The following is a 16,982-nucleotide window of genomic DNA, read 5'->3' on the forward strand; positions in this document are numbered from 1 at the left end:
TCACGTGAAATACTGATAGCACCTGTACTGTCAGACAAAAGTGGAGTGGGTGTCGTAACAGAGACCCCAAAATCTGCAAGCAACCACCGTAACCAAGTCACCTCAGCAATCAACAAAGCCATAGCCCGCAACTCAGCCTCAACACTCGAACGGGAAACTGCGACCTGTTTCTTCGTCTTCCAAGCAACAAGCGAACCACCAAGAAACACACAGTAAGCAGAAAGTGAACGACGATCCGTAGGATCACTCGCCCACGTAGCATCCGAATAGCACTGGAGCTGGAGAGAGCTGGAACGGGGAAAGAAAAGGCGACGAGTGATCGTGCCACGAAGATAACGAAGAACACAGAGGAGATGACTATAGTGAACAGTGGTAGGAGCTGAGACAAACTGACTCAGAATATGAACAGGATAAGAAATATCAGGACGAGTGACAACAAGATAAACAAGACTCCCAACAAGATGGCGATAATGGGTGGGATCAGGAAGAGGATCACCATCAGTAGGACGAAGCTTAACATTAAGCTCCATAGGAGTACCAACCGTGCGCTCATCCCCAAGAGCAGCACGAGCAAGAAGATCCTGAATGTACTTTTCCTGAGAGATAGAAAAGCCATCAGAAGTGGAGAAAACCTCAATGCCAAGAAAATAGCGAAGAGGACCAAGATCAGTCAGCAGAAACTGATCGCGAAGACGAGCCTTGACGAAGGCAATATACTCAGGATCATCACCAGTAATGATCATATCATCAACATAGAGAAGAAGAAGAGTACGTCCACGAGAAGAAGTGTGAACGAAAAGGGCTGGATCATGAAGACTAGGAGAGAAACCAGCAGCAGTCACCACAGAGGCGAAGCGCTCAAACCAGACACGAGGGGCCTATTTGAGACCATAGAGAGAACGTCGAAGACGACAAACCATCCCATCGGGAACAGAATACCCAGGAGGAGGCTGCATGTAAACCTCCTCACTCAACTCGCCATTAAGAAAAGCATTCTGAACATCCAGCTGGGAGATAGACCAGTGGCGAACAGAAGCAACAGCAAGAAGGGTACGCACAATAGTCATATGAGCCACAGGGGCAACAACGGTGTTTCTGCTTTGAACGCAGCCTTGCAGTGTGAGCCGTGTCAGGCTAGGGAAAAGAGGAAACCCCACGTCGAAGAACCTGTTCTCAAAGCTCTCATGGTGCAGATGCAGGTGCTTTGCTTTAGAAATTTCCTCAAGAAAACTCGTGAGCTTGGAAAATTCTGCCTCCTTGGAGAGGGCTTTGCATAGACTGATGGTGCACGAAGTGGTAGTCGCCGGTGAGCCATGCAAAGTCAGGAATGACTCCGCTGGCTCCCTACCACTATAGTCCAGCGACCTCAGCTCTGATGCGTCAATGTCAACAGACTTTAAGTTGTGACAGCAGTGTATGGCGAGTCGGAGGAGCCTTTTGTCGAGAACAGAGACCCTTTTGAGGTTCCAGAGGGCTTCAAGGGTCAGGTCAACTAGACGGGGACAGCTCGAGATCAGCCTCTGGATGCTTCTCCCAGAGTCGCCGAGGGCCGTGAGGCGCATTGTGTCGAGGAAAGGCAGATCGATGGCATTTATCTTAGGTAGCTTCAACCGGCAATAGGTGATGCACAGTGTCCGTAGGGCAGTGCATGAAAAAAGCCTCTCTGGAAGGAGATACCTCCACCTATTGCCGTGACCGTCGTCGTCGGAATCGCTGCCAGCATCTCTCTTCCTTTCATTGAGTGCACAGACCGAGCTGATGTGGAAGCGTAGGTCGAGGTGGAGCCCCGGGTGGCTGTTACAGTCCCTACGGGGCAGGACGTAGGCGAGCCACTGGTCGATCGCGACCTTGTCCCACCAGTGCCAGCTATCGAAGGCAAAGTGGAAGCTGCGCACCGGCACCTGGAGGGCTCCAGCACACCGGCGGCGGCACAAGAGTGCTGCGCCTATGCCATCCAGGATTCCTTTGCTGCAGCTTTTCCTCTCTTCGGATTCGTAGTAAAAGGTGATCCAGTCGTCTTCCCTCTCCCCCTCTTCCTCCTCGAACGAGATCGTGTGGACACTGCCGAAGGCGTGGCGCCACCGGCGGGCCAGCAAGGCCGCGCGTGCAGCCTCCTTGTTTGGCAGGAAGGAGAGGACGTGGCCAAGTATGTTGTCTGGGAGGCCGCTGATCCGATCCCTCCTGGAAGACGATGTCTTCTTGTGTGAAGGTGAAGCCATGTCGATGTCAAGTTCTCTCCGCAGGCGTGAATCGTGATATAGACATATAGTATAAGCTAAGGTTTCTCGATCCCCAACCGTTCTGTATAGTAATCAAAAGGACAAGTAATTATCAGGCCAAGCTAGTAATAAACAACCCAATAAACAATGTAGTCTCAAGGATTTCCAGGTCTAAAACAAGCTTCACGTTTTATAGGCCGTGGTGGTGAGGCGGTGCTGTTCATGCATGTGACCGGAGAGACTACGGATTCCCAACACGAAATCGAAACGGAACTGACTCATATTCATAGCTAGTCAACCATAAAGCTGGCACTGCTGCGGCGTGGGAGACATAAAAAAACAACCACTCGGGCACGCCTCTTATCTGATCGACCAAGATGAAGCAGAAGACCAAGAACAGGCACGCGGACCGGCTGAGCGATCTCCCCGACGAGATGTTACCGCACATCCTCTCCCACCTCCCCTCCGACGAGGCCGTGCGCAGCAGCGTGCTCTCCCGCCGATGGCGCGACGTCCACAAGGCCGTCCCCGTCGTCGACCTCGTCGACCACAAGGAAGGCCGCCGTGGGTACGATGTCAAGGTCTGCTTCGACCAACAGGTGACGGGAGCAATCCTCTCGAAGCCCCCCGGGACGCCCATCCGCACCTTACGTCTCCAAGCCTTCTACCAGCCGCAGGAACTGCTCGACCAGTGGATCAGCTCCGCTATGTCCTCCAGCGCCGAGGAGATCGACCTCAACCTCAGGTACTGGCACACCTCGAGAAAGAGCATCTGCCCCTTCGCCTCGTCCCCGGGGGACTTTGATAAATACTACAAGGATGCCTATGTCAAGACCCACCACCAGCTCTTTCGTTGCCCCACGCTTCGCCGCCTGCGCCTTACCAACTGGAAGCTCGACCTACCGCTGGGGAAGGTCACCTCTTCACTGGAAACTCTCTGCCTCGCGAGGATCATGGACCCAAACGGGGTGCTGCAGCAGCTGATCTCCAGCTGCCCACGTCTAGCTGACCTAACGCTGCAGGAGTGCCCGAGTCTCACCCAAATAACCGTGACCAGCCCCCACTTGCAGAGCTTTGCCATAATCTGCTGCCACCAAGCCCAGCGAGTGCAGCTGGATAGCCATTGCCTCAAGTCTCTGCACTACAAAGGTGGCATTCCTCAAAACTCAATCTTCAAGCTTGCAAACTACACAGGAGTCGTGGCCCTCACGATTGAAATCTGTGAAGACCTCTCCGGAAAAGAACAAAAAGAAGTTGCTCCGGTCACTACACTCATCAGCCAGTGCACCGACCTGACATACCTTCATCTTTCCTTGCGCCCTTCAATGGCCTTTAACAGCTTGTTCAGAGGTGATGTGCGACGCCTATCGCGCCTTACGCAGTTGGGCCTCCAGGGTTGCTTGCGCAACGAGGATGACGTCCGGTCAGTTGTTGTCTTCCTTTGTGACACTCAGAACCTTGAAGTACTGTCGCTGTTTCCTCTCGGTCCACAGGTTCCAAAGAAGACGCAGTATTTATCAGATAGCGAATCAGATGATGAGCTAATTCAGGACGACGGTATCGACTATAGTAGCCGGGTGACTCGTAGTTTCTGGCCAATGCATATCAGATGCTTGGATGATAAGCTGAGAAGGATCAACATTGGAAAGTACAGAGGACTGCAGCTCCAAAAGATACTTGCAAGGTTTCTGCTTTCGAGGACTGCATCTTTAGAAGAATTATCTGTTGCCTTAACAGCTGGATGCTCCCGGCGCGAGCATGCAAGAGAGCTAAGATCCTGGAAATCCAACTGCCATACCAGGGTAGCTGTAACTATATGTCAGTGAAATTTGTGTTTGCACTTGCAAGAAAATTAGAAAAAGAATAGTTTTATTTCTTCTAGTAAGGCCAGGATATGGTAGATCTAATTTCTCTTTTAGTGTCATGAAAACCCAAACTAGCTGATAATGTAGTCAAACCACATGGCACATTCCTAAGCAGCGGGAAGCACACAACTAGGCTAAGAGAAAGTAAATAACAGAACATAGATAGATGATATAATGGAAAATGCATCTCGTAACCCCTCCCTCCCGCGGGCCCAGATCCCGCCGCCCAATGAGGATGAAGTACTATCGATGTTTCCTCTCGCTCCACAGGTTCCAAATAAGATGCAGTATTTATCAGATAGCGAATCAGATGATGAGCTAATTCAGGACGACGGTCTCAAATATAGTAGCCGGGTGACTCATAGTTTCTGGCCAATGCATATCAGATGCTTGGATGATAAGCTGAGAAGGATCAACATTGGAAAGTACAGAGGACTGCAACTCCAAAAGATACTTGCAAGGTTTCTGCTTTCGAGGACTGCATCTTTGGAAGAATTCTCTGTTTCCTTAACAGCTGGATGCTCCCGGCGCAAGCATGCAAAAGAGCTAAGATCCTGGAAATCTAATTGCCATACCAGGGTAGCTGTAACTAGATGTCAGTGAAATTTGTGATTGCAATTGCATGAAAATTAGAAAAAGAATAATTTTATTTCTTCTAGTAAGGCTAGGATATGGTAGATCTAATTTCTCTTTTAGTGACATGAAAACCAAACTAGCTGATAATGTAGTCAAACCACATGGCACATTCCTAAGCAGCAGGAAGCACACAAACTAGGATAAGAGAAAGTAAATAACAGAACATAGATAGATGATATAATGGAAAATGCATCAGCCAAGGATATCAACATTTCATTTTCCAGGCAACAACAATTCTACATGTGTTCCAAAGGAATTAATAAAACTATCAAGGTATCTTAAGTTGAGTTGGAATAACAACCAACTTATCTGGTTGATGACACATTATCTACAGCTCATTTAAGAAGTTACATACACTAAATCCAGAACAACCTCAATAAAGATGCTGAAAAATCTAAAAGTTTATTGAGATAGGGCATTGCCAGAAAAAGTAATCAAGCTACTCAACCATAAGGCATGTGAACAGGATCTGATGAATATTGTTATGACCGGTTTGGTCTACCGCCGGAGGAGGCCCACTGGCCAGGCTTAGTTAGGGGCTTAGCCCAATTAGCAGATTTCTCTTATGTAAGCAAGTTGTAATCGACCACAATCATTAAGCAATAAACATATATTTGTTGCCGACTCCTCAAGGAGTCGGACACCCAACCCTAGCCGCCGCCTCTGCCTAGCGCCGCCGCCTCCCTCCAGCTCGCGCGACGACGCCCTGCCGCCGGCGCCCCCGCCTCCGCACGCACACCGCCCCTCCTTCCCCTATAACCTCCGCCCTAGATCGGGTAGACTAGCTGGTTCTACCAATTTGGTATCAGATTGTCCTCGTTCGGTCATGTCGTCTTCTCCAACCACCACCACCATCCCACCGCCCAAACCGCCTGCTTCCGTACCGCCGCCCCCGCCGTCCTCGCAGCCGCCGCCCTCCACGGGTGTCGCGGCACCCATGGCGGAGGCCCCCGACCTCGCGCCCCTCCTCTCGTAGCAGGAGGTCTCGACGGCCATCCGCGATCTCGCCACCGCGGTCCAACGCATCCGCCTGTACCTGATCGGCACTCAGGGGATGACCACGCCGCCGCAGCCGCCGGCCCTCAACGCCTTCTCGGCCGCGCCGGCGTTTCCGCCCGTCCGGGCGTGCCGCCCGCCCCGGCCTCGCCGCCCCCACCGCCATGGTCGTCGTGGCAGCCGGCCCCCACCGCCGGGCCCGCCTCGCTGCCCCAGGGCGTCCCCATCCAGCGGGTGCCGTTCCCGCCATCGCCCTCGCGGCTCCCGGCGTGGGTGACCGTGACGGAGCCCCCGCCCGCCTACTCGACCGCTTCGGCGCCTCCTCCCATCTACACGACCGCCGGGGACCCTCCGAGGCCCTCCTTTTCGGAGCCGGCATACTCACGCTTTGCGGAGCCCTCCGCCGGCCGCGCGGAGTACCCCGGCCTGGGCGCCGCCGGCCCAACCCCCCACGCTACGCCAAACTCGACTTCGCCACGTACGACGGTGTTGAGGACCCCCTCAACTGGATCAACCAATGCGAGCAGTTCTTCCGAGGGCAGCGCACCCTCGCCTCGGACCGTACTTCGCTCGCCTCATACCACCTCCGCGGCGGCGCCCAGACATGGTATTACTCCCTCGAGCAGGACGAGGCAGCATGCCCCCATGGGACCGCTTCCGCGAGCTCTGCCTTCTACGCTTCGGTCCCCCGATTCACGGCAGTCGCTTGGCGGAACTCGGGAGTTTGGCCTTCACCACCACGGTGCAGGACTTCGCCGACCGCTTCCAGGCCCTCGCATGCCATGCGCCCGGGGTGACGGGGCAGCAGCGCGCCGAGCTCTTCATCGGCGGCCTCCCCGACCACATCCGTGTGGACGTGGAACTCCAGGCCCCGCAGGACCTCCAGACGGCGATGCACTACGCGCGCGCTTATGAGAGTCGCGCCCAGGCGGTTCAGCAGGCGCCCCGGCCCGTGGCGGACGCACCACTCGATCTCCACCTCCGACCGCGGCCGCCACCCGCCCCACCCCGCACGGGCCGGCAAGCCCCGCTCCAGCGGCTACTCGCACGTTCCGCCGCCTCACCCCGGTGGAGCAGCTCGAACGCCGCCGCCTTGGGCTCTGCTTCAACTGCGACGACCCCTACACGCCCGACCACGTGTGCCCACGCCTCTTCTACCTGGAGATAGTCGACGCGGATGAGGCGGACGCGACACCGAGACAGCCGCCGCGACGGCCGAGCCGGCCGAGTCAACCCCCGCGGCCGCCACAGCCTTCGTCGTCTACCTGCACGCGCTCGCCGGCATTCGCCACGAGCGCACGATGCTGCTGCCGTTCACGATGCACGGCGAGACCCTGGTGGCGTTGTTGGACACGGGAACTTCCTACCCGCCGCCACTATGCGCCGCCTCGCGCTCCAGCCGACGGGCGGGGATCACCTACGCGTGACCGTGGCCAACGGTGACCGCCTTCACTGCCATGGGTTGGCCTAGCACGTGCCCCTCACCATCGGCGACGAGCACTTCACCATCACGTGCGCCGGCATCGATTTGGGCTGCTTCGACTTCATCCTTGGCGTCGACTTTCTGCGGACGCTCGGTCCCATCCTTTGGGACTTCGATGCCCTGACGATGACGTTCTGACGCTAGGGCCGCCGCATCCGTTGGGAGGGCCTCGGGGGCGCCGCTCCAGCCCCTCAGCTTCAGCTCGTCTCCGGGGACGACGACGCCGAGCACCCCCTAATGACCCACCTCCTGCAGCAGCACGGCGACATATTCGAAGAGCAGCAGGCCCTGCCGCCCCGACGAGCGTGTGACCACCGTATCCACCTCCTGTCGGGGTCGGCACCAGTGGCGGTGCGACCGTACCGCTACCCGCAGCTGCAGAAGGACGAGCTGGAGCGTCAGTGCGCGCTCATGCTTGCCGCGGGCACCATCAGGATCTCCACGTCGCCGTTCTCGGCACCGGTGCTGCTTGTGCGCAAGTCGGATGGCACGTGGCGCTTCTGCATCGACTACCGCGCCCTCAACGCCCTGACGCTCAAGGACAAGTTCCCAATCCTGGTGGTCGACGAGCTGTTCGACGAGCTCCACGGGGCGCGGTTCTTCACCAAGCTCGACCTCAGATCGGGCTATCATCAGGTGCGCATGCACCCGGAAGACATCGCCAAGACGGTGTTCCGGACACATCATGGCCACTTCGAGTTCGTGGTGATGCCCTTCGGCCTCACCAACTCGCCCGCAACCTTTCAGGCCCTGATGAACGACGTCCTCCGCCCATACTTACGCCGTATTGTGCTGGTTTTTTTTGATGACGTATTGATCTACAGCACATCATGGGCGGAGCACCTGCAGCATATCGCCATCGTCTTCAACGAGCTTCGAGCGCATCGACTTCACCTTAAGCGCTCGAAGTGCTCGTTTGGGACGACCTCGGTGGCCTACCTCGGCCACGTCATCTCCGCCGACGGGGTGGCGATGGATGCGGACAAGGTGGCGGCCGTCGCCGCCTGGCCGACGCCGCACTCCCCGCGCGGGTTCCTGGGCCTCGCCGGATACTATCGGAAGTTCATCCAGGATTTTGGCCTCATCGCCTCGCTGCTCACGTGCCTGCTGCGGCGCGATGCCTTCGCTTGGGACGACGAGGCTACCGCTACCTCCGAGGCCCTGAAGGGGGCACTCACGACGGGCCCCGTGCTCCAGATGCCGGACTTCGAAAGGCCGTTCATCGTCGACTGCGACGCCTCGGGAGCGGGGTTCGGTGCCGTCCTACACCAGGGCGACGGGCCGCTCGTCTACTTCAGCCGGCCGTTTGATGCACGTCACCTCAAGCTCGCGGTGTACGAGCAGGAACTCATTGGCTTGGTACAGGCCATGCGCCACTAGCGACCCTACCTATGGGGGCGCTCGTTCCGCGTGCGCACGGACCACTACGGCCTTAAGTTCCTCCTGGACCAGCGGTTGTCGACGGTGCCACGGCACCAGTGGATCAGCAAGCTCTTCGGATTTGACTTCACAGTGGAGTACCGTCCTGGGCGCCTCAACACCGTGGCCGACGCCCTGTCTCGCCGCGACGCCGAGCCTGACACTGCCGACGGCGCCTCGGAGGGGCGGCTGCTATGCATCCGCTAGGGACCCTCATTCGCCCTCTTCGACCTCATCCGTCAGGCTACCACGACCGCGCCAGATGCCTAGCTTCTGCGGCAGCAGCTTGACGCGGGTGAGATGGATGACCCTGTTGATCGCCAAAACCCACCGGCGGGCAGCGGCCTGTCAACACGGTAGAGCCGGGAAGAGCCTAGAGCTGCGGCTGGCTGAGACCCCTCCGAGCGACGGCCCGCAATGCTCTTCTGGTCACACGCGGCGATGCGAAGTGCAAGGGCGTGCCACCTGACCTATACCTGGTCAGGAAGGTGATGGGGATGCCTCGCTTATTTCCTGCATGGCATACACGTAAACATTAAATACGAGCCTCGATCGGCTCTCAGGTTATCCTGTGAATCGGCTCAAAGAGCCGATTCACCCATGATTCGTACGGGGTGCACGAATACTTGGTGATCCTGCTTGATCAAGATAAAGCTAATGAGATCTACGACGATTTAGGGTTTTCACCGCATAATCGGATCATCCTACTCCAGGTTGGGCCTCGCGGCCACGCACGGTGCTCATAAGCCGATCCTAAACAAGGCCAAAGAACCAACAATGATGTTGATCCGCGGAACATCCTGTTTAGGACTTGCGAACGCCACCCTACGTGCCACTGGATCCTCCCCCCCTTTGTAAGGCCTAACTATTGCAGATATTAAACTAATCCTTGCATAACAAGGAGCAATCGTAACGGATCAGATCTACTAGATGATGAACAAGCAGGGTGCCGCCCCACGCCCGAGATAGGCGTGAGGGCGCTAGACATGCAAGGGTTGCACTACGTAAGCATGTTATACGGAGAACTATGCTAACCCTAACACATCTATGATAACTACGTTGCCCGCCATCCAAGGCGCTTCAGGACGGGCAACGCATGAACAACGTGGAGCTTGTGCTGCCTAGATCGCAAGATGCGATCTAGGCAGCATGTCGCTTACCTGATTGAAACCCTCGAGACGAAGGAGTTGGCGATGCGCCGAGATTGGTTTGTTTTTGGGGTGAACGTTGTGTTGTTGTTTATTCCATAAACCCTAGATACATATTTATAGTCCAGCGGACTTTCTAACGTGGGAATATCCCACCGTGTGCGATACAAACTCTAAATCTTGATCTAAGATATAACCTACTACAATTAAAGATACACGGGCAAACTAGCCCAAATTCTCCGTGCAAGGCCGCTTCAGAGATCTTCCACGTGTAGTCCTCTAAGCCCATCTCTCTTACGGCCCACCTCTGGATTTGTCCAAAATCTGGTGATAACACATGCCCCCTGGTTTTGGAAATAATTTTTCCAAAATCATTAAGCGTTCCTCCGTCGGGTCATGTCGTGGCGAGCGAGCTGTTGCGGTATCCGTTATCATTATGCCCTGTCTTCTCAGCTTCTCTGCAAAATTCGATAGCTACGCGTCATCTCCTTGGAAACCGTAATGATGAAATTTCCACCAGGCTCCTCATTATGTAACTGTGCCGATCGATTAGCTTTCTTCATCCCCTTCCTCTGTTCCAGCCATCGGCACCCAAAAAACCCTCTTCTCCCTCAGCAATGTCTTCCTCTTCCTCCTCCTTCTCAAACCTCTTCCCCCCATTCTCGCCGAAGAAGAACGAGGACAAACCTTCTTCCGAAGTGGACCCCCTCTCCTCCGATGATGAGAAGAAAGAAGGAGAAGTAACGAAGGCCAAGACCTTCCCCTCCGCCAAGCTCCCGCTGAAGAAGCGCTCCCGCATGTGGGCGGACAGCGAGGATGAAGATGACGACGAAGAAGAAGAAGAGGAGGAGGAAGATGAATCTTCCTCTTCCGCCGGGTACCCGCCAACCAAGCGCTTCCGCTCCTGGGCGGACAGCGAGGACGATGATGATGACGAGGAGGAAGAGGCTCCGGCCATGGGCTGGGGTAGCAGCGACGAGGAGCTCCCCGGGAGCAGCGCCGACGACATCGACGACGGTGACGACGAGGACAGCGACGACTAGTAGAATAGGACTAGTAGTAGCAGTGCGCTAGGCACTAGATCCCTCTTTTGAGAGCCATCGGCTCTTTCTTGTGAAGCCGCTCCTATGAATTAATGAAATTGTTCTTTTGATTCATCCTTCAATTGCCCCAATTTCATTCCTTCCGCCTGTCATATCAAGACCGATAGCAATGTATCGATTTTTTCTTCTTTTGGACGCCCATGAAGCTGGATTCTCATGTCGATTAGCTCGTAGGCCGAGAACTTCTCAATTTCAGGCTGCGATTTGGTATCTGACCATATTTTCTTCGCAATCCCTTAGCCGATGACCACTCATCGGCTATTTTGAGAATCCAATCCCTTTGCGACGACGGGACAGTCCAAAATCTGTAACAGCCGACCGCCTCCCTTCCCGATTCCTCTCCATAGCTTCAGCAATCTTCTTTCGCGACCAAGCTGCTTCCAGAGAGGATCACGACGCAGGATCAACCGATGCAACTCCAATTGGTTTCTAAAGAACCAAATCTTCATGTAGTCCGTTGCCCCCCGAGTCTTCATCAAGGCGAGGACAATCGTGAGCCAACCACATGTGTCACCATCAGCCTCCGAATCGTAACGCAGAATCAGCCGATTCCATCAAAATCGGCTCTCTTAAGAACTTTCAGGGAGAGCTGCCCCCCGAGCTTTCATCAAGGCAAGAATACCGGCGAGGATGCATAAGTCGTTGATCAGCTTTCTTTCTACCGAACATCTACGATGATGTACACCCATGAGCACATAGCCGGTAGGTCTTGGTCTGTGCAAGCGTACTAAAGTCGATGGCTGCGCATCGGCTTTGCTTCTGAAATTTTTTTTTATTTGGCCGATTTTTCCTTAACCGGCCCCCAATGTTCCATCGCACGCATGTACGCACATGTTTATCTGCATATGTTCATCCGACTATATGCCCCCGAGCCGAATCTGCCGAATGACTGCAGATATCGGCTTTCTTGGTTAGTCGAGCACCGTACTTGCACGTCGGCTTCGCAAAGACTTATGCTGACTTTCATCTGCCGACGTGGCCACCGCCCGATAGATCGTTGCGACCACAAACGTAATATGTGCGAGAAGATAATTTTGGCCGATTGCTGGAATCGGCCTCCACCTTGCTCGTTCGATGAAGGTTTTGTAATGTCCCTCCATAAACTTTTGGGGCCGATCACAAGGATCAGCCTCGCACGGTTTGCTCATTGGTTTAATCTTGCTACTCGGTTAGGTGGATAAAACCAACCCGACCTCGACTTGACGCGCTGTCGTCGTCCACCTTAAGTGCATCGTATAATCGTGGAACACTAAGCTCCGTCGGCAAGAGAAACACCATGTTTGTGCCAGCCGATGTTTCATCATCGGCTTTCTTTGCTTGGGACGCCACTCCATTCTTCGTGGACGACCCTCTTCATCCAGGGCTCGCTGAACCTTTGCGGCCGAGATCGGCCGTGCCTTCCTTAGCGTATGCGGTATAACCTTTCGGCTTCCTCCGGGCCGCGCAAACGTTGAACCTGCGCTTTTGTGAACGGCTGAGTCCGTCAGGGCACCACCTTGGACGGTGGCACTGTCTTCTTCTTCTTCTAGTCCTTCGTCTTCGGAATCCTCAAGATCTGCCCAACGAAGTGACTCAGCACGTTTGCTTGGTGGTGGGAGAGGCCCTAAGCGCTCAAACACGGACACGTTGGCTGCCTCCTTCTTCTTCTTGTTGCATTACGGGCAATTGCCGAGTGTGGGCAATCGGCTCATTCCCGAATCCCAGCGATGTCCGAAGAAAGGGCAGTCCCGGTGTCCGGCGTTGTCATCTTGCTCCCTTGATGTGTCCGTGGCACGGCGCTCGTGCTCCTCCTCATAGCGATCCTGCCGACGATGTCTTCTCGGCTTCTCTAGCCGGACGATCTCCTTCATCATCATAGTTGGACCGTCGGCGTTGGTCATCTTGTCTCACATATTTGTTGAGGAGGTGATCGAGAGAGGTCGTTGATATCTTATGTTCTTCACTTCTCCCTACGTAACGTAGCGCTTGCCATCATGATGGAGCCGATCGCGTGGAGCGGCCTCCTCTGTATCCTTGCTATGAGAGCAGCTGCCCTCATCTCCATCTTTGCCGAGTGGTTCCTAGGTCCTACCATGTTGATGCCGAACGTGGGACCTGGCTGGCAACTCTCGGGGTAGATGACTTCTACCATGTTAACGGCGGGGAAGGGCTGGGTGTCTACCTTCATGGCGTCTTGGTTGAAAATTAAACGCCCCTTCTCTATCGCCGCTTGGATGTGCGACGCCACACCTGCGGTCGTTGGTGGCATGGGAAAGCGAGTTGTGGAACTTGCGGTATGGCTTTCCGTTTAGCTCTTGCGTTGTAGGGAACTTGAGACCTTCAGGGAATCGTCAAGCTGTTTCTCCTTGAGCGGAGGTCGAAGATTTGTTCAGTCTTGCTCACGTCAAAATCAAATCCCACAGGGCGGCCCTGGTGGCTTTACCCATTTGCAGGACACGGGGTTCCTCCCCGAGTCCATTCAGCCACCGCTACTTCTTGGTCTCCCGCAGCACTTCACCTTCCTCTGTATCGACCATGACTACGCACGCTTGAACTTGTCTTGGTACAGTGCAGGTGGCGCTGTTCATATGCCGATAGTTTCGAACCATGTGCGCCCGGCGAGGATAATCTGCTTGGGAGGCCATGTCCTTGAGCCGTGTTGCAAGGCCGGCTACGCCAACTCGATTGCTTCCTTTTCAGTTATACGAACCGAATAACATCGGTTCCTAAGATTCTGAAGCGCTGGATGTACTCTGTCACCGTTTCTCCGCGCTTCGACGTAGTTGTGCTAGATCGGCAATGCTAGACTCGGAAACTTCGAATGATATTGCATATGGAACTGTTTTTCCAATTGCTTCCAAGACTGGATGGAGTTCTTTGGCAAAGAGGTATACCATCCAAAAGCCGATCTGTGAGGGACCGTGAAAAGAGCCTCACACGTAGCTGATCCGACACTGAAGCCGGTCCTAGTTGCGCCAAATATCGGCCGATGTGCTCGATGGAGCTGGAGCCATCCGATCCACTGCATTTGGAGAAGTCTGGGAGCCGATAGTTAGGTGGCAGCGGGATCAGGACGTACTCGTCGGGGTACGGATTGGAATAGCCGATTGCCCTCCGTTTCGGCATATTGGCGACCTGGTGTCTCGGTATGGTACCGATTCGATCCGCCGTGCGGCTGCAGGAGATGCACTACGAAGATTCGCCGGGTGGCGTACTTAGCCAGCCATGTTTGCTTTTCCAGCTACGAGCCAAGCTGCAGGAGCTGGGCTCACGGAGTTTCGTCGGGGGCGTACTTAGTTAGCCACGTCGCTTCTCAAGCTCGTCGCCGACGTCCCTCTGTCTCGCGCCGGAGTCCCCGACGTTGTGGCCTGGTTTGAGAGTGCCCAGTTGCCACAATCCGGCACATACGTGCACGCGTATCCTTGAGGGATCTCCTTAGGCGCCTCGGCCAAGAACTCGGTAGTCACTAGGGTCACCACCGATCTTGTAGACGACGAATGCCGGTGTAGCCGGCACTTCAGTGGTGCTGCCAACGCATATGGCAGCGGTGGACGGATCGGAGTGGCAACTCTCCTTGGTGCGTCCCGAGAGCTGGTCCTGACGGCGAGTACCGGTGGCTCATGATCTCCTGGATCACGCGCAGCGAGACGCTCCAACACGTTGACCAAGTTTTCGAGTGGCGGTGTAGCGAGTGAGCCACCAAGTAGTTGATCTCCCGCCGCAGGGCCCCGGTGCGTTCCTCCGACGGGGCAGAGAGATCTATCCCATCGAGTGCACCTTGTGGTGAGAACCCCTTCCATCCGATGCCATGGGTACGGGTTCTACGAAAAGAGCCGATGAGGTCGGCTTCGAGGGTGGCCTTGATCTCGTCATGTTTCTTCTTGAGCTCGGCAGGCTCCTCGTAGGTGATTGGCGTGCCGTCCGTCGCCATCTCGGATGTAGATGGCGATGTGGTTGATGTAGACGATTGTCCCACCGGCGTGCGAGAATGTGTTGATCGCCAAAACCCACCGGCGGGCAGCGGCCTGTCAACACGGTAGAGCCGGGAAGAGCCTAGAGCTGCGGCTGGCTGAGACCCTCCGAGCGACGGCCCGCAATGCTCTTACGGTCACACGCGGCGATGCGAAGTGCAGGGCGTGCCACGACCTATACCTGGTCGGGAAGGTGATGGGGATGCCTCGCTTAGTTCTGCATGGCATACACGTAAACATTAAATACGAGCCTCGATCGGCTCTCGGGTTATCTCGTGAATCGGCTCAAAGAGCCGATTCACCCATGATTCGTACGGGGTGCACGAATACTTGGTGATCCTGCTTGATCAAGATAAAGCTAATGAGATCTACGACGATTTAGGGTTTTCACCGCATAATCGGATCATCCTACTCCAGGTTGGGCCTCGCGGCCACGCACGGTGCTCATAAGCCGATCCTAAACAAGGCCAAAGAACCAACAATGATGTTGATCCGCGGAACATCCTGTTTAGGACTTGCGAACGCCACCCTACGTGCCACTGGATCCTCCCCCCCCTTTGTAAGGCCTAACTATTGCAGATATTAAACTAATCCTTGCATAACAAGGAGCAATCGTAACGGATCAGATCTACTAGATGATGAACAAGCAGGGTGCCGCCCCCACGCCTGAGATAGGCGTGAGGGCGGCTAGACATGCAAGGGTTGCACTACGTAAGCATGTTATACGGAGAACTATGCTAACCCTAACACATCTATGATAACTACGTTGCCCGCCATCAAAGGCGCTTCAGTACGGGCAACGCATGAACAACGTGGAGCTTGTGCTGCCTAGATCGCAAGATGCGATCTAGGCAGCATGTCGCTTACCTGATTGAAACCCTCGAGACGAAGGAGTTGGCGATGCGCCGAGATTGGTTTGTTTTTGGGGTGAACGTTGTGTTGTTGTTTATTCCATAAACCCTAGATACATATTTATAGTCCAGCGGACTTTCTAACGTGGGAATATCCCACCGTGACTACAATTAAAGATACACGGGCAAACTAGCCCAAATTCTCCGTGCAAGGCCGCTTCAGAGATCTTCCACGTGTAGTCCTCTAAGCCCATCTCTCTTACGGCCCACCTCTGGATTTGTCCAAAATCTGGTGATAACAGACCCATGGCGCCTCGTCGACGGGCTCCTTCTCCATGGGCATCGGGTGTTCGTACCCGACCACGACGACCTCCGTCATCAGGTGCTGCTGCTAGCTCACTCCGCGGGTCATGAGGGTGTCCAAAAGACCCTCCACCGCCTCCGCGCCGATTTCTACGTCCCTGGCGATCGGGCTATGGTCCAGGATTGGGTGCGTTCGTGTGAGACGTGCCAACGCAACAAGACGGAGACTTTGCGACCAGCCGGCGTGTTGCAGCCGCTCGATGTGCCATCGCAGGTGTGGGCCGACATCTCCATGGACTTCATCGACGGCCTCCCTAAGGCGGGGGGGGGGGGGGGCAAGTTCGTCATCCTCACAGTGGTCAACCGCTTCTCCAAGTACGCCCACTTCATCCCGCTCGGCCATCCCTACACGGCCTCGTCGGTGGCCCGCGCCTTCTTCGACGACATCGTCCGTCTACACGGGTTTCCCTCATCGATCGTTTGTGTGTGTGGCGGGATCTCTTCCGCATGGAGGGGGTCAAACTCTGGTTCAGCACGGCGTTCCACCCCCAGACGGACGACCAGTCCGAGGTGGTAAATAAGGTGATCGCCATGTATTTGCGATGTGTTACAGGTGATCGTCCTCGTGCTTGGGTGGATTGGCTTGAGTGGGCGGAGAACTCCTACAACACTTCATGCCACTCCGTCCTGCATGCCACGTCGTTCGAGGTGGTCTACGGCAGGCCACCTCCACCCATTCTGCCGGTGGACCCGGCGACGGCGCGGACGGAGGCCGCCGGCGAGCTCCTCCGCACCCGGGACGAGATGCTCGCCGAGGTGCTGCAGCGTCTCATCCAGGCCCAGCAGATCGCCAAGCATTACTATGACGGCCGCCACTGCGAGGTGGAGTACGCGGTGGGCATTGGCTGTGGTTGCGCCTACTGCACCGCTCCCACTAGTCCCTGGACCCGCGGGTGAAGCGCAAGCTTGGTCCTCGCTATGCGGGGCCCTTCATCATCTTGGAGCGTAT

At 55.5% G+C, this 16,982-nt stretch overlaps 2 protein-coding genes across 2 annotated transcripts; one reads left to right on the forward strand and one right to left on the reverse strand.

Annotated features, from left to right (window-relative positions):
* On the reverse strand, window positions 1-2,257 carry LOC127329571 (F-box/LRR-repeat protein At4g14103-like). The gene is made up of 2 exons (XM_071825782.1): window positions 1,021-2,257; window positions 1-22 (listed from the first exon to the last, which is right to left on the reverse strand). Exons 1-2 carry the CDS (start codon window positions 2,217-2,219, stop codon window positions 1-3), a joined length of 1,221 nt encoding a protein of 406 aa, XP_071681883.1. The 5' UTR covers window positions 2,220-2,257.
* A 339-nt stretch (window positions 2,258-2,596) lies between these two features.
* Window positions 2,597-4,045, forward strand: LOC127329570 (FBD-associated F-box protein At5g60610-like). The gene has a single exon (XM_051356069.1). It carries the CDS (start codon window positions 2,597-2,599, stop codon window positions 4,043-4,045), a length of 1,449 nt encoding a protein of 482 aa, XP_051212029.1.
* Window positions 4,046-16,982: the final 12,937 nt, after the last annotated feature.

The sequence above is a fragment of the Lolium perenne genome, chromosome 2, assembly GCF_019359855.2.
Source record: "Lolium perenne isolate Kyuss_39 chromosome 2, Kyuss_2.0, whole genome shotgun sequence".
NCBI lineage: Eukaryota > Viridiplantae > Streptophyta > Magnoliopsida > Poales > Poaceae > Lolium > Lolium perenne.